Source organism: Stegostoma tigrinum, chromosome 39 (assembly GCF_030684315.1).
Source record: "Stegostoma tigrinum isolate sSteTig4 chromosome 39, sSteTig4.hap1, whole genome shotgun sequence".
Taxonomy (NCBI): domain Eukaryota; kingdom Metazoa; phylum Chordata; class Chondrichthyes; order Orectolobiformes; family Stegostomatidae; genus Stegostoma; species Stegostoma tigrinum.
The window spans coordinates 2,833,821-2,860,779 of NC_081392.1; the positions used below are offsets into that span (position 1 = coordinate 2,833,821).

At 41.2% G+C, this 26,959-nt stretch overlaps 1 protein-coding gene across 1 annotated transcript in view; it reads right to left on the reverse strand.

The window, feature by feature from the left end:
- timm50 (translocase of inner mitochondrial membrane 50 homolog (S. cerevisiae)) overlaps window positions 1-26,959 on the reverse strand; it is a 144,406-nt gene that overhangs the window by 13,363 nt on the left and 104,084 nt on the right. The window contains exons 5-7 of the mRNA XM_048522436.2: window positions 25,809-25,928; window positions 23,288-23,392; window positions 13,314-13,412 (exon numbers count right to left, since the gene is read on the reverse strand). Of these exons, the coding sequence (XP_048378393.1) occupies window positions 13,314-13,412; window positions 23,288-23,392; window positions 25,809-25,928 (324 nt within the window). The remainder of the gene's footprint in view (window positions 1-13,313; window positions 13,413-23,287; window positions 23,393-25,808; window positions 25,929-26,959) is intronic.

Genomic DNA, 26,959 nt, shown 5'->3' on the forward strand with positions numbered 1-26,959 from the left:
GTGAATATTATCCTCTTTTTAGAAATAAGTATACTTTTATTACAGGATGGAAAATTTGCTTTTTAGACTTATAGAAGAACTAATTTCATAGAATTTATCTTCAATTAGTTTCACCTCAATTAAATTACATAAGCTTCCTACAAGTACACAGCAACTTTCTTTAGACACCAGAGTCATACCTGCGAGCAAGCTTGATGTCTGGTCAAAAGGTGAAACAGCTGATCTCAGTACGACAAAGGAAACATTAAAATTTACATGTGCATTCCTGGAAATAACAGCCAACATGCCTGCTCTTAAATACAACTGAATGTCTCCCTGCTAAACATGCACTGCATGATTGAATGCAACTCACTAAGCTGAAATGATCAATACAGTTGAATAACTTTCCAAAATTTGTTACGAAGTCTTGCACAAGACCATTTTGAAGGTAACTAGCATTGACTGAATCATGTACCCCAATAAAGAGTCTAAAGTTTTGAGACCAGGAAAGGGGGAAGCAGACTACCACACAGAAACAATCCAATCAAACAATTCTTAATTGCGTTCTGGGGCTCTTCAGTGCTCTTGGCGAATGTGACAGTATAACTTCCACGATCTCCCTCTTTGATATACTGCTTTCTGGCATTCTGGCACGGTTGCATGGAGAAGGAGATAAATGAATGTTTTATCATAAGAGGAGTTTTGAACTGGATAAGTCTGAGAGATCATCTTATTGAAGTATACAAGATCCTGAGGGAATTTCACAGGGTTGATGCAATATTGATACTACTTCTTGTGGAGACTCCAGGGCTAGGAGATATAAAAGGGAGACCTCCCCCCTCTTATTTTTAAATTGAGACAAAGAGAAATCGTTTCCAAGAGTCACGAGTCTTTTGAAGTATTCCTTCTCCTGAGAACGGCACAGAAAAATTAAAGCACAGGTGGATAACTTTTAACTGCCTTGTTAGTGAAGACTTTATCTGGACAGGCAGGACTATAACCCATATTCAGATCATAGTGATGGTTACCATGATGGCTATCATGATTGTTATAAAAACCTATCTGGTTCACCACTATCATTAGGGAAGGAAATCTACTGTCCTTACCTATCTGGCCTGCATGTGACTCCAAACCCACTCTATCGTAGCTGACTTTTAACTGCCATTTGATATGGCTCTGCAATCTGCTCAGTTCAAGGACAAATAATGCAGACCATATCAGTGACCCATCAGGCCACAAGTCATAGGAGAAGTACATTATTTGGCCCATTGAGTCTGGTCCTCCACTCAATGAGATCATGTCTCATCCAATAATCCTCAATTCTACTTTCCTATCTTATCCCTATACCCTTGGATTCCCTACTGCTTAGAAAGCTGTTTATCTCAGCCTTGAATACACTTAATGACTCATCCATTGCTTTCCAGACATACACTATCCTCAGAAATGAAATTCCTCCATCTTCATCTTAAATGGACGATCCCTTTTGCAGATAAAGGACCGGAGGGACCTTGACTCTTTTACAAGTGAAAACAACCCTGTCATGCCCCCAGAGAATCGTACAGGTTTACTAAGGCGTCTCTCATTCTTCCAAACTCCAATGAGTACAAGCTCAACCCCATGTTAACCGCTCAACAAGAAAATCCCTTCATATTCGCAATCACCCTAGTGAACTTCCCCTGGGCTACCTCCAACACCAGTATGTCCTCCCTTGCAGAAGTGGCTCAAAACTGTTCATAGTATTCCATGTGTGGTCTGACTGCTGCCTTATATAGCTTTATCAAGGCTTCACTATTTATATACTCTATTTCCCTTGGAATAAAAGGCTAATTGCCTTTATGTGCCATCTTGCATTACATGCTAAATTGGACGCTAGCTTTTTGCGATCCTGATTAATTAAAACTCCAAAATATTTTCTTTTTCTAGGTCTAGGCCCGAAACATCAGCCTTCCTGCTCCTCTGATGCTGTGTTCATCCAGCTCTACACCTTGTTATCCCTGAACCTTGTTCAGAGCTCACATGAAGTTTGCACACAAGTTCTTCCTGCCTTCCTTTTACCAGTTCTCCCAGGCGGGGTCTCAGTGATCAAAAATGGAAAACACTGGTTGCTTCTCTCTCAGCCCTGCACATGATAGTGGTTTGTGTCACTCCAGGTCAGTAAATGAATCCAAGACTTACTGGTTAGAACACAAAAGGCTAAATATCATTCTACAGTATTCAAGACCGTCCTGAGGCAAAGCTATACCCATGATTTGTAATCTGCATAAACGGGGAACCTTCAACTGTACAGAAAAATCAAATTAATTAGGTAACAAATTTAGTTACCATTGAAAACAAACTGAAGCTAATCAGCACAGTGGAATAGATGCACCTGATTAGTTGAGCAGAAGCATCAGGATATAGAATACCGTCATGTAGCAAGTTTGCATTAGTTCCCAGTTATCAGGGTAAGGTGCTGAACAGGCAGAAAGAAGGGGGCAAGCTTGAGGTCCAGTTCCAGCCGGTAACTGAGAAGCAGATACCTCATTATCTGCAGTTTGTCTAGACACTCAATCTCCGAACAAGGAGGGGGAAAGAGAGCCAGAGGGGGTGGGGTACAGATCTCCAAAGCTGTGGAATTCTCATGGACATTGCACAGAGGTAAAGAGCTTACACAACCATTTGTAAAAGTCATTCCTCTATTAAATCATTCTCATTTGCCTCCTGATAATAAACAAGTTGTAGGTGTTAGAAGTCAATGTGGATACATAAAGGAGAGAGAGTAAGGGCTTACGTGGCCAGGGTTCAAGTTCCACCTGTTCCAGGGGTATGTAATAACATCACTGAACAGGTTGATTAGAAAACAGTAAGAGCCTGTCACTTTACATTAGAGTTTATAAAGAAGCATTTAATTAAATTATTCTACATTCAGATTACATTACATATAATTTAAGACTGCACTAGAGATAACTGAATTATTCCATTTAGGCATGCCCAAAACTTCTTGCTGGATTACCTTTATAATACATAGCTATAAGATATCCAAGTGTGTCTAAGCAGCAAACAAAGATTTAAAAACCAATGCTCAAATAAAAGTTTTTTGAAAAGAATATTAGTTTAACAAAAAAGGCAAATTAAAGGTAAAACAAAGTCTTGAGCAAATGTAAATTGCAGTGCACATCCCTGTAACCTGTCATTTCCTGACACATTGTATCATCACACAATAGTTGTGTACATAGTCTGTTAGAGATTGGGTTTAACGTCCAAGCTTCTTCTTTGATGTTTCGATTGGTGCAGGTTAACTTCTGACAGTGCCAAAAAGGTGACAGATTGCTCATGGCCAGATGCTGCACTGCAAATTCAGCAGAGCAGCATCTCATCAGGCAGCAGATGGGCGATGGGCTGTTCTGGAAGACACTGTTGTCTTGCCCTGGGTCTAATGAGGGACTTCTGCCGACAGTTAAGTTAACTGCTGTGATTCATGAATATCATCAACATTGCTGAAATTATATAGTGCAAGAGGATTGCACCTAGTCACATTCTGCAAGTGGATAATGACGACAATATAAATGCACATACCAGTACCTAAAGTGTGATCACTTATCTCACAGAATTTTGTCAACACTTAAAATTCAAAAATTTTCCAAAGACAAACAACTGAATTACACATTGATATTGAGGTGACAGCCTGTGTGTTACTATCATCCGCTAGTTTATCAAGGTGCTCATTTTTAAAAAATGCAGGCCCAAACAGGAAATCCTGGCAGGCAAATCACTTGCCAGAGCCATATAGCTAAACCAGATCTTTATCTAACGTGAAAACTGTGACCTGCATAGCTCAGACCTACACTGGTTAGGGCATTTATTAAATATGTTGTTTCAAACACAGCATCACAACCCTGAAAATTTAGGGGATTGTGGGGAGAGAATTTTTTCTTTTTAAAGCCATTCTTTCCTTGGTTGGCCATGGATTAGAACATAGAACATAGAACAATACAGCGCAGAACGCTATGAAGAAAGGCTGAGGGACTTGGGTCTGTTCTCATTGGAGAGAAGGAGGCTAAGAGGGGATTTAATTGAGACGTACGAGATGATCAGAGGTTTAGACAGGGTAGACAGTGAGAGTCTTTTTCCGAGGGTGATGACTTCAGCTCGTACGAGGGGGGATAGCTACAAATTGAGGGGTGATAGATTTAAGACTGATGTCAGAGGCAGGTTCTTCACTCAGAATGGTAAGGGCATGGAACGCCCTGCCTGCCAATGTAGTTAACTCAGCCACATTAGGGGCATTTAAACAGTCCCTGGATAAGCATATGGATAATGATGGGATAGTGTAGGGGGTGGGGCTTAGATTAGTTCACAGGTCAGCGCAACATCGAGGGCCGAAGCGCCTGTTCTAGAATGCAGAATTCTCACTTCACATAAACTTCAGTCTACATTTCATTTCCTGAAACCCACTTCAGACTAAAATGAAAAACACTTTCAGTATAGAAGCTGTAATATCAAGTTTATACACATATTGATCATCTAGGTGGTCATTGCTCAGTTTTCACTATTGAGTACAGAGAGTATTAACCAAAGTGACAAAGTATCTAAAGCAGGGAGATAAATTCTCTACAAATAAAAAAGAGAAGCAATGGACATATAATATGAATGCAAGTTCCAATCTCAATTATTACTTTCTGTAAGCCCAAATCACTCCTTGAGGTTTCTTACTTGAGCTAAAGTTAAACTTGTACCCAACTACTAAATGACTCCACAGCTGACCAATCAACTCTGCTCCCCTCACCCACCGTCCCAACTGTTTAATTCCCCCATTCTTGACATGCCCGATTAGGCTAACCCTTCAATTCTCCCCCCCCCACCCCCAGCACAACCCAATTATCCCAACTCTGACAATCCACCTCCGTGTGAAAGGTATTCAGTTTCAGATATTGTTTGCAGTTCAAAAGCTGGCAGCTCACGGATGATATGAAAATTGGTGGGGTAGCAAATAATGAGAACTGCCTTGGATTACAGATCCAAGCTATCAGCTGGGCTAATCAATGGTAAATGGAATTCAATGCAGATAAGTGAGGGGTGATGCACTGGGGCAGGATTAACAAGGCAATGGCATGCATGATGAATGGTAGAATCCTGGGAAGCACCAAGGATCAGAGGGACCTTGATGTGCATATACACTGATCCATTAAGGTAGCAGCATGAGCGGATAAAATGGTTAAGGTGGTATATGGAATACTAGCCTTCATTAACCAAGACAGAGCTTAACAGCAGGGAAACTCTGCTGGAGGTCACAGTATCATTTTAATTATGAAGAGAAATTGCATAGACTAGGGTTATTGCCTTTGGAGCACAGGAAACTGAGGTTTGTTGGCAGAATGGTGTGGGAGGCAGTAAATGCATAAAATTAAGGGCATGGGCAAGAAGGAGCTTTCTGAAGAAGGATCTAGACCTGAATCTAGCTTTCCTGTTCCTCTGATGCTGCTTGGCTTGCTGTGTTCATCCAGCTCTACACCTTGTTATCAAAGAAGGAATCTTTCCCTTTGTGGAGGGATCGATGACCAGGTGGCAAAAAATTAAGCTAAGGTGCAGAAAATTTAGAGGGGAAATGAGGAAAAGTCTTCTCACTCAGAGGGTAACAGGAATCCAGAACCCACTGCCTGCAACAGTGGTAAGGGTAGAAACCTCATAGCATTTAAGTATTTAGCATCTGTAGCCAAGTGCTGAAAATTGGATTGGAAGAAATGTCATTGTTTTTGACGAGCGCAGATTTGATGGGCCAAGTAGCTCTTTATCTGCCCTGTAGACCTCGATTAATCTACAATTCCTTGCTGTTCCTATCAAAGTACATCACCTCACACTTCGTTGAATTTCATCTGCCACATAAACCATTGCACCAATGCATGTTCTAATGAAGTTCATCAGCCTCTCAGTTCACAATTTGGAATTGAGCCCATAGGCCCAAGTTTAGATTATTAATATATATCAGAAAGAGCAGTAGCCCAACACCAATGTTGGAGGATGTAAATAATATCTTCTTCCATTCGTGGAACAGCTGTGGGTCACTGGACCTGAAATGTTAATCTTAGTTTCTCTCCATAGACACTTCCAGACCTGCTGAGTTTCTCCAGCAATTTGTTTTTGCTCAGCGCTACTATTTACTGTCAGCTAGCCAGTTTTGAATCTACATTGCTACTGTCTCTTTTATTCTGTGGCTCTAACTTTGCTTTTGCTATATAGTAATTTATTGGCATTTGTATTTTTACAAAAAAATTGAAAATGTTTAAATCACCATTGATGCCTATTTTGATAACAGAAATTTATACGTAAATTAAGATAAAGTCCAGCTTTGAGGAAAAGACAGGACCCACATTCTCCAAGCTGACAAAGTCGCCGAACTGAAAACCATTGGAATCCCACCGAAGCAAACTGCTACTTCTTCGGATCCACCAGGACTCAGCATCAATGGCAGGGAGGAAGGGACCATACCACCTTTGCTGCTGCAGCAGTGTGCTGAAACATCCATCATCCTCCAGCTGGCCAACTCTGAAGCCACTAATGCCAGAACTCAGGCCTACAAAAGGTGACACTGCTAAAGCTGCAGTCTTTTTTCTGATGATGCTCTTCACCAGCCGCTCACCAGAAGGTAAGTGGAAGCAAAGACTTGAAAACTAAAGGAAGGAAGAAAAATAAAGAAAAGAGCAGGTAAGCCCTCCGCTCAGGAGGCCAGACACTACTTAATCTGTTTCCACCATTTTTAATCTTTATCAGTTGTCCTTTAGGAGTCCACATAACTGAATCATCCACATAACTTCAAAAAATCTCTCACAAGTTAGTTAAAACAGAACTTGCTCTTTAGAGTCCTTGAAGCCTTTCTTTAATAAATCCAAGTTTCTTAATGTCACTCTAAATCATCATTTCTGAAAGCTTTCCCACCAATGTTAAACCGTCTGCTGGCTTATTCTTGCATCCTTTTTCATGCAAGTGTGCAACATATGCAATTCAAGTCCTCTGGCGCCAACATATTGAAGGAGGCTTGAAGATCATTGCCAGTGCCTCTACAATTTCCTCTTTTACTTCCCATTGAGTATCATCTGATCTGTCTCTGGTGACTTAGTAGCGGAAGTCCAGAGGACCACAGGATGGTCACTGTAGTGAGGGGACAGACTGGCAGTGAGTTTAACACAAAGGTGATCACCTGAGGTACAAGGTTGAAACCCTCATGGTGACCCAAGTTGGTATGGGAATTGATCAAATGCAAAGAAGCATCACGGTGCACTGCAAACCAGTCATCCAGCTGACTTAAGTACCAACCAGCCTATCCAATCTGTAGGTTTCCAAACCATCCATCTTTTAATTAATTCCTCTTTCACTACGATGCTGGCCACATCTCCCTCAGTAAAGAGAGATGCAAAACACTTGTTTAGATCCTCAGCCATGTCCTCTGCTTCCATGTTTCAAGTCTTTAATCGAGAAACTTTGCTCCTCTTACTGTTTTATATAACCCATAGAAAACTGAGTGATTCCCTTTTATGATAGCTGTCTCTTCTTCCACTCTCTCATTTGTTTTCTCACTGATCTTTTGGACTATCTATATATTCAGCCTGGCTTTCAGTAGCATTATCCAGCTCAAGCGGTGAAAGCAGTGTTCTTGAATATTTTTAAGGCAGAGGTAGTTCGACTCTTGTTAAGCAAGGGTGAATATAAATCTGGAGTAGGCAGGAATTCCATCTACAAGTTCGCGGATGACACTGTGATAGGACGGATATCTAACAAGTTAGAATACAGAAACGAGATAGAGGACTTGGTAACGTGGTGCAGTGAGAACAATCTCTCTCAATGTCAGCAAGACTAGACAATTGATCATTGACTTCAGAAAGAAAACAGGAGAACATGCCCCCATCACAAAGAAGCTGAGGCTGACTGAGTGGAGAATGTCAAGTTCCTGGGAGTGATGACAGACAACCTGAACCTGGACTTCCAATGCTTTTGCAACAGTCAAGAAGGCACAATGTGTCTTCTTCCTCAAGTGGCTCAGGAAATTTGGCATGTCCGTAATGACCTTCATCCATGTTTACATATACACCAGAAAACACACCGTCCGGGTACATAACAGCCATCGCACCCGGTAATACTCTCCAACAACTTACATCAGACAGAAGATACAAAAGCTTGAATATGCACACCAGCAGGCTCAGGAACAACTTCTTCTCAGCCATTATTAGATTGGTGAATGGACTAATTTCAAATAATGTTGATCTTGCTCATGTTGATCTTGTCTGACATCCATGGTGGGGAAACTCTTGAAGATACTGAGGGACAGGATATATACACATTTGGAAGAAAATGAACTACTTAACGACAAGCAACATGGTATCATACAGGAAAGGTCATGTCCCACCAACTTGACTGAATTTTTTGAAGAGGTGACAAAGATAATTGATGACTGAAGAGCTGCAGATATAGTTTATGTGGACTTTCGTAAGGCATTGGATATGTCCCACATTGGTATGAAAACTAAAATCACATGGGATTTGGGGTGGACTGGCTAGATGGATACAAAACTAGCTTGATCATGGAAGACACAGGGGAGCAGTGGAAGGGCGTTTTTCAGAAAGGAGACTGGTAACAAGGATCAGTCTTAAGTTCTGTAGTTTGTAGTATATATAAATGATCTGGAGGAAAATGTGGGTGGCCTGACCAGTAAGGTGCAGATGACACGAAGATTGGTACAGTTGCTGATAGTGCTGACAATTGTGTAAGGATACAACAGGTTCAAGATAGATTGGTGACGTGAGCATAGAAATAGCAGAAGTGTAATCCAGACAAATGCGAGCTGATGCATTTTGGAGGATCAAATTTAGGTGTGAATTATACTGTAATGGCAGAACCCTTAGGAACTTTAACATACAGACAGATCTGGGTGTGCAGGTCCACAGTTCCTTAAAAGTGGCAACACAGGCAGCCAAGGTGATTAAGGCGGCATTATGGCATACTCGGCTGGGGCATGGAGTACAAGAGTTGGCAAAACATGTTGCAGCTAATACAAAACTCTTGTTAGACTGCATTTAGAATATTGTGTGCAGTTTTAGTCATCACATTTCCAGAAGGACTTGGAAGCATTGGAGATAATGCAGAGGAGGTTCACCAGGGTGTAGACTGGTCTCAAGGGCACTGGCTATGAGGAAAGGTTAAAGAAAATTGCTTTCACTGAAAAAACAGAGCTGAGGGGAGACCTGTTAGAGGTCTACAAAATTATGACAGGCATAGATAGGGTGGATGGTGAGAGACCTTTTTCCCCAGGATTGATGTTCCAATTACAAGGGGGCACAGATTCAAGATGAGAGGGGGAGAGTTTAATGGAGATAAAGAGAAGATTTTCACGCAGACTGTTAGGAGCCTGGAACGCACTGCCAGAGGTAGTGGTGGAAGCAGACATGTTGGCAACATGTGGGAAGCATCTGGATTGTTGTATGAATAGGGAGGGAATGCAGGGATATGGACCGAATAAGGGTAGAAGGTTTTTTTTAAAAAAGTTTAGTCGGGGCATGACAACTGGCACAGGCTTGGACAGTGAAAGGGCATGTTCCTATGCTGTATTTCTCTTTTGTTCTTATTCTCTGGTGCATGCCTTGTGAAAGTTATTTTCTTCACTCTATGACGTGTACATTCTTAGTTGCTATGATCTGCCTGTATTGCTGTAAAGAAAGCTTTTCACTGTATTGAGGTACAGATGATAATAAATCAAATCAAATGCAGCTTTGAAGTTATATCAAATCAGCTGGGGTCTTACTGGCCATAGGCTCAAGGAACCAAACATCAGACTGCTACTTTATTTTTGTACGTACTTTTTTGATCCCTTCTCTTGCTTCACTTTACCCATCACTTCCTTCATCCAGGGAGGTCCCTTATGAAATGAATCATGTCTGCATCCAAACTGTTTATTTAAAAGGCTGCTCACTCTCAGCTGTAATTAATTGTTTTTGTTCTAAATTTCATCTTGCTGTTTTCCATAGCTAATCAAAACTTTTGATACTATGGTCACTTTGTTCTCTTACCAACGCTTGGTCAACCTCATTCCTTGGAAGCACATCCAGCAACCTTCCTCACAGGTGTGGCAACATACACAGAAAATTCTCCTGCATCCACTCTGGAAATTCTTGCCATTCTTTACTTTTTGTATTGTTATCTCAGTCTACATTAGGATAATATAGTCTTCCATTATAACTACTCCAATTCTTGTAACTCTGCAATATCCTTGCAACTTTATTTCTTTATATTCTTCCTATTAATTAGTGGCCTATAAACTACACGATGCAATATAATAAACTCCCTTTATTTCTTACCAAATAGACACAGTCCTCAACTCGTTTCTAACATTGTACTGGTCTTTTTAACCAAGGAGCTACCCTTCCTTTCCAGAGCCCATTTCATCCAGGAACATTGCACACCCAGTCATGCCTGGTTTTTGAACGAGGTCCCAATTATCAACATTTCATATTTCCACATTTACCTGCACCCACAGCTTACCACTTTATTTGCCATGTTCCACACATTTATAGGCACACACAATAAACCTTACTTAGACTTTATTACCTTCCTCATTACTATGATCCGATTGAATAATTTAATATTTCCTATTCCAGTGCCATTATAACAAAATGCGCAACAAGGATGCTAGCCCTAGCTCTGTTCAGGCACAACTGCATCAGAACTGATCATAATGCCCTAGTTACCTGAGGTCTGTATGGTTATCGAAGCAATGGCAAAAGGAGAAACCATTTTAGGCAGAATCTGGAATGCATGACTTGTGTATGTGGTGGAGACAGATTCAACAAAAACTTGCAAGAGAGAACCAACATTATCTGGAGACAGCAAACATTACAGGATGGTGGGGCTGTGTTGTGAGGCAAATTGGTCTTGCAGAGAACTGTGGACCAATGGGCTGAACAGTCTCCTTCTGTGAGGTGATCATTTTGTGATTCTATGAAATTAGTTGATTTCACATGGGTCAATCTAATCAACCAAGGTCTTGCCTAAGATGGTTAACTGATGACCCTGATGCAAATGCAGGTAATGGTGAGGATTAAAAATTATGTTCAGTTGTGATCCTTCTTACAAAAAGGATAGTCTGCCAACATACACTGCTATCGATTAAAAGACAATGTCACATGATACCAAAACATGGCAGCGCCCACATTACTATAAGAAAAAGGCAACACATAAGGAAGGAAACCACAGAGAAAGGTTTTTCTAACCAACTATCAATTTTCCCACACAGTATAATACCAGCAATTGATCTTGATCATTCAACTTACATTTCTACAAAGTCTTATTTTCGAAAAACTTAGGTTTTATATCAGTTTTATCACGCATGCATCTGCGTCCACACCACCCTCCCCTAGAGTATTATAATTAGAATTGAATTTGAAATAAACATTGTAATCCAGAAGATGAAGTCAAAATGGAGGCAAATAATTAACCCAGGCTACAGTTAAAAGCTTCTCAACCTTCTTGAGAATAGAAGTAATGCATTTACTATGGAAAGGAAAAACTAGTGACCAAAAACAGTGGAGAAAGAGTGGAGTTAGGATTTAAAAAAAAGCCTTGCAGTAAGAGCATTAGCAAGGCCAAAGTAAAAACAGAGGTAAGGAGACAAACAAGAGACTAGGACTATTCGACAATACTTTCTAAAATGCCACAAACACTAGTTCTACAGAGACATTGATATGCAATTAAGCACTTGTGGCTAGAACAACCCATGTCTTTCATCTGGAAATGAAAAGGCCCTTTGGGGAAATCAGTCTCTAACACTGTGGTTACAGTACCAGCAGCCTTTAAACTATCGTAATCTTAACTGCACAGCAGGTCTGTCATTGCTGTTGCTCTCGACAAACCCCAGTCTTTTTCAGGAGGCCCAAGGGGATGGTGTGTGCTCCGAAAGACTCCCTGGGTGCCACAGAACAACAGATGGGAGGTGGGAGGCGAGGCAGAAGGCTTGCAGTAATGCAGGCCATACATACTATTGTAGGCATGGTCATTTTGGAGGATCTCAGGTTACAGAGCACTGGGCAATTGACAATCCATCCCATGCTGCCCCTTGATAAACCTTTGCTTTGTAAATATTGTGCTGCAGGTACTGTGGAATTGATGGCAGAGGCATTGGGCAGATGGGATACAGAGCTTTGCTGTGGCTTTAACCATTTACAGCCTAGTGAATGTCTGCAGCAAAATTAAAGACTTTTTTTGTTTTACTCACTATCTTAACTGAAGGTTCCAACCTCTGCAGAACTCAAATCACCAGTTTCCCAGTCAAGTGAACATAGTTCATGACTGAAGCAAACCTGGGGTCTATTCTTCACCCCCAATAAACAATCAGATCACAGACCCAGAAAAATACTCCCGGAAAATCTGCTTTTTGGCTAAAAGCTTCTGATTTAGCATCATAAAGACAGGGTATCTGGTATCTGGGTTTCTGCACTTCAGAACATTGACAGAATGACACATGATGCTTAAGGTAACAGGGAAAGAGAATCAGAGAGAGCCCTCCTGCAGTGACATCAGCAGAAAAACAAAAGCACTTCTGCTGAAATGGCTTCTTGAGAAGTCTTTAGAATTAACTGAGAGAAAAACAGCAACATGTCTCTGGCATCAAGCAGGTAAGCAAGGCATTCACAACTTTTCAGGGTATTTGACAGCTTCCTTAGGTATTTGTTTCCTGATGAGTATACCGATGATTTTGGAAATTCTGGAGTATTCAGCAGGTCTGCCAGAACCTTTTGGAGGGGGAAGCAGTGAATGTTTCAGATCCTCCATTTCAATTCTGATGAAACATCAACTGTTTCTTTCTTTTCACAATGTTTTTGGACCATCTAAGCAGTTCCCATTTCTCTTTCAGATTTCCATCAGCAAGTCTCTTGTCCTGAAATTTCCACTTTATTAACTTCTTTCAGGAGGAGTTTGAAAGGAAGGTGAAAAATCTATTTTAAACAAAACAGTCACCATCCAACAAAGTGGTCAAAGTCACACTAAAACCCTGTCCCGTTATGTTTAACTCCTCATTTGAGTTGCCTGTGAAAGGGCCCTTAACCTCTTGCTCTCATTGATATTATCAAGCTATCTCACTGCAAAAAGCTGAAAATTCCTTTATTAAGGTTGAAGGAAGAATTGGTTGTAACTAGTTTCCCTTCACCAACTTTAGTTCTCTACAACTGAATTGTCCAGAATGACTCATGCCAATGTGGTCATGATTGTACATTGACAAATTAAATATTTTATAATCAAACCTCAGTGTACTGTACAAACATGTTGCAAAGACTGAACTGTTATTAGTACAAAATTTAGAAGTCAATAAGTACCTTTACATGGTGACCATCCATATACCGCGTTGCATCTCTGAACAATCGATACATTATGAACCCATGTGGATCTACACTGTCAATAAGCGGATAGGCTGTCTGTAAGAGAAGAGCATACAGAGCAGTCAGTCATTGCCCCGAAGATAGATTCCAGTTCAAATCAGAAAACAAAACAAATAAGCCAACATTAACCCATCCCCAATATATGTGGTAACATCCCCCACAGCTTTGTGCTATCTGAAACTTAAACAGAGTTGGGGATCAAGTGAAACCGATGCTAGTGGTTCGTAGCCACCTGCATCAAGAAACAAACTTGCTGGGATTTGTCAATGGCAGCAAATCGGAAAAAGGACTTCCCCCAAGCTACACACCCCAATAAAAACACAAATGTTACTTTGCCAAATGTGCAAGACCCATGACCTTGCAGCTGGGGCCACAAGAGCGTTTTGAGATATTACTCAGCTATCTAACAAAGGTACAGGTGACCCCCAAAAGGATGTATTTGACTAATTCCAAGTTCCAGAGATCCAACTTCTGCAGCCTTAGATTAAGGGATACAAACAGTATTTGAACTGTAGGAGGAAGTAGGAATATTAGAATCATACAACATAGCAGGCTATTGTTCCAGCCCTTCGAAAGAATTATCCAATTAAACTTATTCACCCTGATATTCAGCCATGGCCCCGCAAAGTTCTCCCCTTTAAGTACATCTCTAATTCTCCTTTCAAAGGCCTACTATTGAAACTTTCCAAAACCCTTTCAGGAAGTGCATTCCAATCATCACAGCATGTAACAGGAAAATATTTCACCTGTCTGTTAAATCACCTTTAACCCATGTCCTCTGGTTACCAAAAGTCTTTTACCAGTGAAAACATTTAAAACTTACTCATTTCAAGATGGCTTTCATTGGTAAAGTAGCAAATTTTAAAAATATTGAAATAACTGCAGGTGCTAGAAATCAGAAACAAAAACAAATACAAATTTCTGGAAAAAACTCAGCAAGTTTGGCAGCATCAGTAGAGAAAAAGTAGAATTAAATGTTTTGCGTCCAGTGGCCCTTCTCCAAATCGCATCAACTTAGACAGATCTAGGCATACGCATCCATAGTTCCCTCAAAGTGGCAAAATAGTGGATAGGATGGTCAAGGTGGCATATGGCATTGTCAGGACATCGGTATAAAAATTGGCAAGTCACGTTACCGCTGTGCAGAACTTGAGTTAGGCCAGATTTGGAATATCATGTACAGTTCTGGTCACCATGGGCAAATAGTTACTAGATTCTGGAGGGGATAAGAATAGGGCAAATGGAATCCAATCTAAAACACACTGACGTGATGTGCTTGGTCACAAAGTCATAGAGATGCCAAGCACAGAAACAGACCCTTTGGTCCAAGTCGTCCATGCCGACCAGATATCATAAATAAAGCTAGTCCCATTTACTAACAGTTGGTCCATATCCCCCTATTCATATGTCCATCCAGATGCCTTCTAAATATCCTAATTGTACAAGCCTCTACCACTTCCTCTAGCAGCTCATTCCATACATACACTATACTCTGCATTGCCCCTGGAATCCTCCTTAAACCTTTCCCCTCTCATCTTAAACCTATGTCATCTAGTTTTGGACTCGCCCATCCTGGAGAAAAGACCTGGTCCATTTACCTTATCCAAGCCCATGTTTTTATAATTAGTTGCTTAAGCCACTTTTGGAATATTGTGTGCAACTCCTATCTCCCTGCTATAAGAAGGATGTTGTGAAACTTGAAAGGGTTCAGTAAAGATTGACAAGGACCTTGCCGGGGTTGGAGGGTTTGAGCTAAAAAGGGAAAGGCTGAATAGGCTGGGGCTCTTTTCCATAGAGCATCAGAAGCTGAGGGGTGATCTCGGGCAGGGCAAACAAATACATGAAGAATCACAGAATCCCTACAGTGTGGAAACAGGCTACTCAGCCCAGAGTCGACATCAACCCTCCGAACAACATTGCACCCAGAAATCCACCCCTCTACCCTACACTCTAATCCTATATTTTCCATGGCTAATGCACCTAGCCTGCACTGTGGAAAGAAAGCCCCACATGTAGGAAGATTGTGTGGAGTTTGCGCAGTTTCATGAGGATGGAATTGAACCCAAGTCCTTGGCAAAGTGGCGCAGCAGTGCTGACCTTACCACCCTAAATAGTAGGGCCCTGGGAAGCAGAGGATCAGAGGACCTTGGGGTGTACATCCACAAGTCTCTTAAGGTAGCAGAATAGGAAGGTAAATTGGTTAAGGTGGCATTTGGGACATTGGCAGAATCCCTCAAAATGTTTGTGCAGTATTTATATGTCTACATGCAAATGGCAAGGCATACAAGGTTATAGGCCAAATGCTGGCAAATGGGACTGGAATAATTAGGTGGTTGTTTTCGAACAGCACAGGCACACTGGACCGGTGGGAACTTCTGTGCTGCGGAACACACTGGCACTATGACAATCGCAAGTCATGTTTTTAACTGCATTCTGAATAACTGACTTTAAGATCAATAATTACTGTTGGAACTATTTAACAGATGGGAAATATGGAATAAAAAATATTTTATGCTGCAATAATTATGTAGAGAGTGTGCCTGAATGCTGTAGCTTAGTCGCAAGATAAGCACAAAGCAATTAGCAAAGAAACCCGTCTTGCCGCATTGACAGGCTGAAACCTGCCAGGCAGGTACCAATGCACATTCATTATCTATTCCAGAACACGAGAGATTGTATTCGCTTCACCTAGTTTCAAATCATGCTTAAAAAACATTGTTGAAATTTAGCTGCCTCATGTGAAACTGAATCTGTTGCAACAGAGTTTTTTGCCCAAATTTTTTTTTTAGGCAGGGATTTTCTGAACACTGGTGTGGCATTATGTCTCTTTTAAAAGAAGACAGCAAACACTTAGCAGCATTCTTCTGGCTTGCAAAGACTTAATGAAGACAACAGGGAAAAGAGATTTGAGAAATTAATAAAAGAAATCAGCTGAAGAGGGGAAGATCCAAGAAAAATAAGACATACATACACAAAAGGAAACAGAGATAGCAAACAAAAATATACAAAAGGTAACAGTTTGGTACGATGATAATAATCTGTTCTGATTTACAAGTACCAGTATCAGCTGAACATTTATTTGGTTGAACCAGGCCAAAATGAAATCCTGTTTAACCTAGAATTGAGCTTCATATTCACACCAAATCCAATATTAAAGGCCACAACACACAACTCCATATTCCTAACTCCTCCCTCTCAACTGATACCAATATTCTTCTGTTACTTGAATAAACACTTCACCATTCTGTGTCAGGCTCCCATTTGCCATAAAGTTTAGTTTTGTTCACTCAAACGGGCTCACTAACTTAATACCTGTTGCTAATCTTCCCATGCACCAACCCTGACTATATATGTTACATTTAAACTGTGAAGGAGAATTCATCAGCTGACTATGCACTGCATAGATGGTAAAGTGGAGCTTAGCAAAATCTAGGCAGAGGCAGGACTGTGTCTAATTGAAAACAGACACATTGTCTTCTCTCAGTGACTGATGGTAAGGGTGAATAGCTGGGTGGAATTAGTTCTTAACTACTTTGAAACCTCCTGAGAAAATCTAAGTGGAAGTGACTTTAAAATATAGTTGCCAGCCCTTACTATTTTAAATTAAGCTGTCATTAATTAAAAGCATGGTTGATGGAATTTCTCAAGCACTCTTACATGTTGCCGTTACAAATCTGAGAGAATGGCAATGACAACTGCTCTGTACACTAGGGTTATTGCAGATTTGCAGAGGTCTTTGCTGTCAAACACTTGCTGCCATAGTTTGTTAGTGGCTGAGTTAGCACAGCTGATCCAGTGTTGGATCTCTTTATCAATGGTGGCCACGTTATGAGGGGTGCTCAATATATTCTGGATTCTCTCTTTCAGCATGTTTTGGAAGTGGAATATTTGGCTGACCAAACATGCGTTGATGTGAGAGACAGTAGGAACTGCGAATGCTGGAGATTCTGAGGTAACACTGTGAAGCTAGATGAACATAGCAGGCCAAGCAGCAGAGGAGCAGGAAAGTCTGACGTTTTGGGTCGAGACCCTTCTTCAGAAAAATCACACGTTGATGTGAGGCTTGTTTTGGCAACATTCAAGGCCAGGCATAGTTTCTTGTATCTAAAGTTGAAGTCACGAGTGGCTTGCAAATTTAGTGCTGATTGGAAGAAACAAGGCTACAATTATGTATCAACAGGAAACCATCCATAATGGTTAACTTAGTTTGAGCATAAAGGTGACAGATTGAACAGCATCTACCACATATCCCAAATTCAATGGGAGGACCACTGAACAAATGTTAGCTGGGAAGGATGAGGTCAAAAAAATCTCAGATACCCAAACTCTTTTTGAGGCATTGTATGACAATTACCAGGAGGAGTATGCTAATAGTCATTTAAAATGGTGGCAATTTGTCCATCGAGATGTATCAGATTTTGTGCTACAAAGTCTTAACAACAAGACAGAGGGTGGCAAAGAGAAAGAGAAAAAGCAGCAATTCTGCATTCCTACTACCTCATGGAACACCTATGCCCTATGTGCTCAAAAGGTCTAGGCATTAGGAATCAGCCTATTCAGTCACATGCAGGTCCAAAGCAGAAAATCTCAACCCTGAGTAGGTCCCATCCTTGAATAGAGGGACAGCTGTTGCTGTTGATTTAATAAGCAATTAAAGTAAACCTCCCCAATATAGCCCACTCAGCCTTTGTTTCTGTCTTATCAATTGGATGGAATACCACAACAATTTTCAACATCAGTAGCCAACACACTATAGATTTTTAAATTATCCAAGTGTCTATTCAAATTATCTTGAGCAAATAGGCTGATCCAAACCACTTGTATGATAGAAACTGCAGCACTTTTTGGAGGACAGTGGCACTGCACTGGTCTGATGCTGCTTTTGAACAATAAAAAAATGCTGTAATGACAGATGATGTAATTCAAAAACCTAAATTTCTGGAAAAAACATGTTCTGAAAGAGAGTCACTGGACCAGAAACATTAATTCTGCTTTTTCTCCACAGATGCTGCTAGACCTGCTGAGTTTTGCGACAAATTTCTGTTTTAGCTTCTGATGCTGCTTCTTTCCATTTCACATTTAACCATCAATCCTGATCAAATGTCAAGCTGAACAGGAGCTTATAAATCTAGTGGTAGAGCCATGAAACAATGAGCCTCTGCCAAGGATGGAGAAAATAAATTTGAATAGTTTGTACTTATAACTATAACTGGTGAAACATGGAAAACAGGAGTTGGAGTAGGCCCTTTGGCCCTTCAAGCTTGCTCTGCCATCCAATATGATCAGACTCTCAGCACTCCAAGTCAGCACTCTGTTTCCACTCTTGCCTCATACCCCATAATCCCTTCATCCCCAAGAATTCTATCAATCTCAGAAATCTCACAACACCAGGTTTAGCCCAACTGGTTTATTTGAAATCACAAGCTTTCGGAGCCTCAGTCCTTCTTCACGTGTTAGTGAGAGAGGTGGTATCAGACACAGAATTCATAAGTAAAAGATCAAAAGGTTCACACCACTGATGAGGATGTACTAAACAAACCTAAGATGCCGTTAAATCTTTAATCAGTTAGAAGGTTTTAAATAGCTGGGGGAAAGGCAATTATGAGATTAGGCAAGATTTAGGGAGCATAGGATGGGGAAGGAAACTGCAGGGAATGAGCACATCAGAAATGTGGAGCTTATTCAAGGAAAAGCTCCTGTGTGTCCCAGATAAGTATGTACCCGTCAGGCAGGGAGGAAGCGGTAGAGCGCGGGAGCCATGGTTTACGAAGGTGGTGGAATCTCTGGTCAAGAGGAAGAAGGCGGCTTATGTTAGGATGAGATGTGAAGGCTCAGTTAGGGCACTTGGGGACTACGAGGTAGCCAGGAAAGACCTAAAGAGAGCTCAGAAGAGCCAGGAGGAGACATGAGAAGTTGTTGGCGGTTAGAATCAGGGTAAACCCTAAGGCTTTCTATAGGTATTTAAGAAATAAGAGAATGACGAGCGTAAGATTAGGGCCAATCAAGGATAGTAGTGGGAAATGGTGTGTGGAGTCAGAGGAGATAGAGGAAGCACTAAATGAATATTTTTCAACAGTATTAACTCTAGAAAACGACAATGTTGTCGAGGAGAATACTGAGATACAGGCTACTAGACTAGGTGGGATGGAGGTTCACAAGGAAGAGGTATTAGAAATCTTCAGAGGGTGAAGATAGATAAGTCTCCTGGGCCGGATGGGATTTATCCTCGGATCCTCTGGGAAGCCAGGGAGGAGACTGCCGAGCCTTTGGCATTGATCTCTAACTCGTCATTGTCTACAGGAATAGTGCCAGATGACTGGAGGATAGCAAATGTGGTTCCCTTGTTCAAGAAAGGGGGTAGAGACATCCCTGGTAATTATAGACCAGTGAGCCTTACCTCAGTTGTTGGTAAAGTGTTGGAAAAGGTTATAAGGGATAGGATTTATAATCATCTAGAAAAGAATAAATTGATTAGGTATAGTCAGCACGGTTTTGTGAAGGGAAGCTTGCGCCTCACAAGCCTTATTGAGTTCTTTGAGAAGGTGACCAAACAGGTAATTAGAGTAAACTGGTTGATGTGGTGTATATGGATTCCAAAAAGGCGTTCGATAAGGTTCCCCACAGTAGGCTATTGTACAAAATGCAGAGGAATGGAATTGTGGGAGATATAGCAGTTTGGATCAGAAATTGGCTTGCTGAAAGACGACAGAGGGTGGTAGTTGATGGGAAATGTTCATCCTGGAGACCAGTTACTAGTGGCGTACTGCAAGGTCGGTGTTGGGTCCACTGCTGTTTGTCATTTTTACAAGTGACCTGGATGAGGGCGTAGAAGGGTGGGTTAGTAAATTTGCAGACGACACCAAGGTCGGTGGAGTTGTGGATAGTGACGAAGGATTCTGTAGCTTGCAGAGAGACATAGATAAGCTGCAGAGCTGGGCTGAGAGGTGGCAAATGGAGTTTAATGCAGACAAGTGTGAGGTGATGCACTTTGGTAGGAGTAACCGGAAGGCAAAGTACTGGGCTAATGGTAAGATTCTTGGTAGTGTAGATGAGCAGAGAGATCTCGGTGTCTACGTACACAGATCCTTGAAAGTTGCCACCCAGGTTGACAGGGCTGTTAAGAAGGCATACAGTGTTTTGACTTTTAGTAATAGAGGGATTGAGTTCCAGAACCAAGAGGTTATGCTGCAGCTGCACAAAACTCTGGTGCGGCCGCACTTGGAGTATTGCGTAGAGTTCTGGTCACCGCATTATAAGGAGGATGTGGAAGCTTTGAAAAGGGTGCAGAGGAGATTTACTAGGATGTTGCCTGGTATGGAGGGAAGGTCTTACGAGGAAAGGCTGAGGGACTTGAGACTGTTTCATTAGAGAGAAGGTGGTTGAGAGGTGACTTAATTGAAACATATAAAATAATCAGAGGGTTAAATAGGGTGGATAGGGAGAGCCTTTTTCCTGGGATGGTGACGGCGAGCACGAGGGGGCACAGCTTTAAATTGAGGGGTGAAAGATATAGGACAGATGTCAGAGGTAGTTTCCTTACTCAGAGTAGTAAGGGAATGGAACGCTTTGCCTGCAAAGGTAGTATTTTCGCCAACTTTAGGTACATTTAAGTCATCATTGCATAAGCATATGGACGTACGTGGAATACTGCAGGTTGGATGGGCTTCAGATCGGTATGAAAGGTCGGCACAACATAGAGGGCCGAAGAGCCTGTACTGTGCTGTAATGTTCTATGTTCTATGTATACATAAATACCCGAATTCCATTCAAGTCACAGTCCTGAGAGAACTAAAGGTTTTATCAGTGTAAAGAGGTGACATTTTAGGTCAGACAATACATGTTAGGTGTGAAGCCTTGCTTGACGCCTGCCTGTGGTTTCGTTTGGGGTCAGAGAGTGGTTTTATTTCTAAAAGTAGGAATTTATAAAACACCACAATGACTGACTGTCTATAAATTATGCTTTTTGAACAAAATAAATTCTACAGATACAAATTTACCCCTTAGATTCACGTGTGCACGCACAGAAGAGAGTGAGACAGAGAGTGTGTGTGCGCGTATATGCCTGTCTGTGTGTGCGGCGTCATGAGGGAGGGAGATTGCACAGTGAAAGTGTATAGTGTGGTGGGGTCACCTGTCTTTCAACATGAACCCAAGATCCCAGTTGAGGTCATTCTCATGGACACCAAACTTGCCTATCAGCCTCTGCTTAGCTACTCTATGTTGTTGTGTATCTCGAAGTCCACCTTGAAGGAGGTTTACCCAAAGGTCCAAAGCTGAAGGTCCTTCACAGCTCAAGTGGTCCCCCAACTGGAAATGAACATTCCAGTCCAGTGACTGTTGTCCATTCATCTGTTGTCATAGCATTTGCATGACTTTGCAGCCTTGTTGCAGCATATGAGATAGGCAATGGTGGCTGAGTCACATGAATATCTACCGTGCACGTGGTGGACGGTGTTCCCATGTGTGCTGCTAGTGTCCATGTCGAAGATCTGGCTTGACTTCGAAAGGTTACCTTGACAGGGCTACATAGTACTGTGGTTGATGCTGTACTGAAAGCTGGGTAGTTTTCAGTAAACAATGGTCTGTTTAAGGTTTGGCAGTTGTTTGAAGGCGAGAGGTGGAGGCGGAGGCGTGGGAAAGAGGTGCTCATCATCATCGTGTCAAAGGCTGTGAATAACATGACGTGGTTCCTCCATTCCCAGGAAGTATTGGACAATGAAGCATACCCTATCAGAAGTATCCCATGTTGGCCTTGAGGTGGTCATTACAGTTTTTCACTGTGGCATGTCAGAACTGGCGATTCATGAATTGAGCACCATACCTATGAGAACATCCTTTAACACCTTCAGACATTCGTCTCATTCCTCATCTAAGCAGATTCTGTGTAAATGTAGGGCTTGTCCGACTCCAAACCAAAACAGACTCTGAACAAGGCCTCACACCTAACATTCACTGTCTGATCTAAAATGTCACCTCTTCTTCACACTGATAGCACCTTTAGTTCTCTTAGGGCCATGACTTGAAAGGAATTTGGGGATTTGCATATACATTTTAATCGATTAAAACCTTCTAACTGATTAAAGATTTAACAGCATCTTAGGTTTGTTTAGTACATCCTCCATGATGTGACTCTTTGATCTCTTGCTTACAAATTCCGTGCCTGATACTACCTCTTTCACTAACACCTGAAGGAGGACGACTGAGGCTCCGAAAGCTTATGTTTTCAACTAAACTTGTTGGATTATAACCTGGTGTCGTGTGATTTCTGACCTCGGTCAACCCAGTCCAACACCAGGACTTCCACATCACGTCTATCAAACTCCTCCTTGAAAACAATGTTTTGGCTTCAACCATTTTCTCCAGCAGAGATGTATCTGAACCTACTCGCTTGCTGTTAACCTGTAACTTTTAAAATGTCAACACACCTCCAATTGTATATTTAAGAGCTGCAAAGCCTAGCAAATTAGTTCGAGTTTGAATTTTGAAGTATTTATGATTAAAGTTAGTTATTTCTTTTAGAACATGACAGGATCACATAATGGTAATCAAATGTTAGATGTAACAAACTGTGTACTGGTTGTAACCAATTATATACGATATTTTGCAACTATGCTATTCAGAAATTTGAAGTTACAATCATAGTTACTTTGTAGTTTTGAATAGCAACCAATTCCCTTTCAAGCTAATCCAGAAGTAGTTCATTTGTTCCTAACTATGTATTACTCTTCACATTCCAGCTGATAGCTCATTCAGGGACTTTAGATTTCGTCCAGTACCTTGCTGTTCTTTGCTCACTTACACTGGCCAATCCATGGGAACAAGATTAAAAAAGGAGAAAAAATATCAGCGTGAAGACCTCTTCATATATTTTGAAACATATGATGCAAAATCATTGGATAAGCAAAACTCACCATGCCTGTTTCTGTGGTGAAGATAACAATTTCATACAATGGTGCCAACTGCTGGAATAGGTAGTCTATACCTGGCCTTTTCTTAAACCGCCAACCTGTGACTAACTTAAAACAAAGACAAGGGACAGAGTGAATCAACTAAAATAGCACCATTACTAAAATGTTTATCAAATTCAGGTAGAGCTTTGGCTCAAGGGTAGCACGCGCTTAAGTCAGAAGATCAATCCCAATCCAGAGAACTGTGACACCTCACAGCGTCAGGGACCCAGGTTCAATTCCACTCTCCTGGTGACTGTGTGTGGCATTTGCACATTCTCCCAGTGTCTGCATGAGTTTCCTCTGGGTGCTACATTTCCTCCCACAGTCCAAAGATGTGCAGGCTAGGTGGATTGGCCATGATAAACTGCCCATAGTGTTCAGGGATGTGTAGATACTGTGTGTTATAGGGTTGGGTCTGGGTGGAATAATCTGAGAGTTGGTGTGGACTTGTTGGGCCAAAGGGTTTGTTTCTACACTGTAGGAATTCTATGATCAATTAAGATTAATTTGCAGATCAAGGCACTACCTCATAACGCCAGTGACCCACAGTTGATTCCAGCCTTGGGTGACTGTGTGTCAAGTTTGCACAATTCTCCCTGTGTTTGTATGTGTTTCTTCCCAAAGATGTGCAGGTTAGGTGGACTGACCATGCTAAATTGCCCATAATGCCCAGGGATGTGCAGGCATGTAGGGGGTGGGTGCGGGTGGGATGCTCTTTGGAGGGTCAGTATGGACTCCATAGGCCAAATGGCTTGCTTCCGCTCTGTAGGGATTCTATCCTATGATAGTCAAACATGGTCTAAATTCAAATTTCCATTAATTTACGTTTTTCTCGAGACGTAGATACCAAGTCTTGATTTTCTTATTAAGATCATTCATTTAGTGGAATACAAAGCTCACACTCCTTTCTTCAATGTTTAGGCATGTCATTCAAACAGGAAGAATGAGAAGTATGGGAGGAGAAGAACAACAACAAATGCAAAAATAAACAAACTGCCTTGACTTCAAAGACTGAAACACAACCAGCTAAAGTGGATTGCAATGTCACAGCAATATTTTGGGGTTCTCACTTTATTATCTTCTGAAGTAACAAAATTCCTTAACAAACATCTTATGTCTAGATATTCAGATTTGCAAAGTTTTAAATAAACCAGGGAAATAACATTCAGGTAGTATAAACAGTAGGTGAAACACTGGAAGGTGAGACAAGGTAGGCTACATTTAAAAAAGAAAATTATCCCCGTGCAAAAAGACTATACAAGTCAGCCCTTTGAAGTGGAGCTGTGCTGTGTGAACAGATCCAATCTGAATCCCAAAGGCAACTGTTGCAATGTGATCGGGTGGAATGACTCCACATGGCTCACAACATTACTGAAAAGCAATGAACTGAAACTGTAAGAACTTTTAACAAACTGTCCACACAAAGGCAGCATAATAAAGAAGCATTTCCAGTAACATTAAATAATAAAGAAAAAAATCATTTCACCCAGGGGCAAATGCTTTCATTAGATCTCTACACTGTGGAAAGACAGTGTAATGCATATCACTGCAATCTCTCTCTTCTGAACAGTACCATATGGGGAGTCCTCAGCTTCTTTCAAACACCTGCTCTATATTCAGGTGTTCACATTACAAGGGACTGCCTACTCAACAGGTGTGGGTTTTATCAGATACAATGAAACACTTAAGCACACTAACTCAAGGAGCAGCAACTGCATCATCCATATAGACAAGCAATTCCAAGTTTAACATGGGTCGAGAGTAGAGCTGGTAAATTGTTCTCAGGGCCTCCGTCGGTGGAGGAGACAGACAAAAGCACCCTTGCTTCCTGCTCAAAAGCGGACTGGAATTGCCACTGGTTGAGAGTTTGCAGCAGATTCCATTTCAACATACCCATGAGCCCACAGGAGTCTGCTAACATGCAAAGCAATTGGTTTAACACACAAAGAATGAGACTTTTGGCAAAGCAAGAATAATGGAGGTGGTGACTGAGATACTTCAAAATGCAGCAAAGCCATGAGGCAGGGGCAGAAACAGGATTAGAAAAGAAAGTTGCAAGATATATGTATTCTCCTGTGATCTGAAATAGTTTCCATGCATGCAAAAAAAAAATCCAATTCAACATTTAAAAAATAACTTGCAGTCACATGGTGCCTTTCAGAACATTAGGAACTAGAAAGCATCTTTGAAGTATACACTACCACTGCAATGTTAGACAGAAACCAATTTGTGAATTAAGTCCTCATAAACAAAGAAACTCATCAGGTAAGTGACCAGATGCCACGTTTCAGTGATGATGGTTTAAAACTAAACTTAAAAAGTCTTTTAAAAGCTGGAATGACAGGAAGACTTTCAACAGATGTATCATCCTTAGACTTCCCCTCTCCTTTAATGCATCTTGTCAAACCCATTTATTGCATACACATTCACTGTGGTGAACACAGCCAAGAGATGCTGTATGACCAGGTGTTGAGAGACTTACCGACCACTCTGGGTGCAGAAGCACATCTGTTAGCTCTAACACAACAGTATATGGTGGCTGGTAATATGGCTCTTTAAGGGGGTCTGGCAACAACTTCTGACTGGTGGGCTCAATTATCATCTGAGGAAAGAAAGGAATAAAAGAAAAGAGTCAGATCAAAGAAACATGCAACAGCTTATATTACAAGGGCAAATTTGTTAAAAAATACTTTGATCAGTCTAAAGTGACAGGGAAAGGAAGATTTCTTTTCAGAGCTTCCCGCCTACCTATTGATGACAACTTCAGTGTTACTGGTTTTCTATTGTTGCATTCACAAATCTGCTGCATGAGTGTCCAACCCCAGCTGTCAGGGGTTAATGCACACCTGAGCCTCAAAATATACCAAAGATCAACCAAGCACAGCAGGATCTTAATATCCATCAATGCCAACACAAGATCTTAACATGCTATTAACTGTGGAGGTGTAGCAAGAACGTAGCAGTCAGCTTGTTTTGCTCTTTGCTTCCTGTGGCAACCACTCAGGTTTGGATGGCAGGGATACCAATTTGTGCAAGTTTTAGACCTGGTGTCAGTAATGGGCACCCACATCTAAGGTCAAACGCATTTCCTTCCAACCAAAACTTCAGGGAACCCCCAATATCAGCACCACTCAGTTCGCTTCAACCTTCTAAATCAGCAGCACTGGTTACACTACATTAATGAAGGATTCACTTGAACATTTTCTCACACATCCCCACTCCCTACCCCAGCCCATAGCTGCCAAAATGCAACATCCTTAAATGAAAAAGTTATTACTGGTTTTGGCAGCTGCATACCAATAACAGATTTACAGATACAGATTCTAATAAAATCAGTCAACTGACAAAACAGCTCCCAATAAATTTAATTCCCCAGAAATTCTGAATAGCAAGATACAATAGTACTGCATAGGTTGAAAGTGAGAACTGGTTCATAGTTACTTCTTGTCTCAGTGAATGTAATGGATTATTAAATTCGTCAAAGCTCTTCATCTTCTAACCAATTTATGAAAGGTTGTAGCATGAAGTGATAATTAGTAACATGGGGGTTAAGACCAACGTGCCCAACTTCTACGTGGTAACCTGTACTTGAGGTCTCAACCCATCAAATGTCTGCAACTGAACAACAGCTTC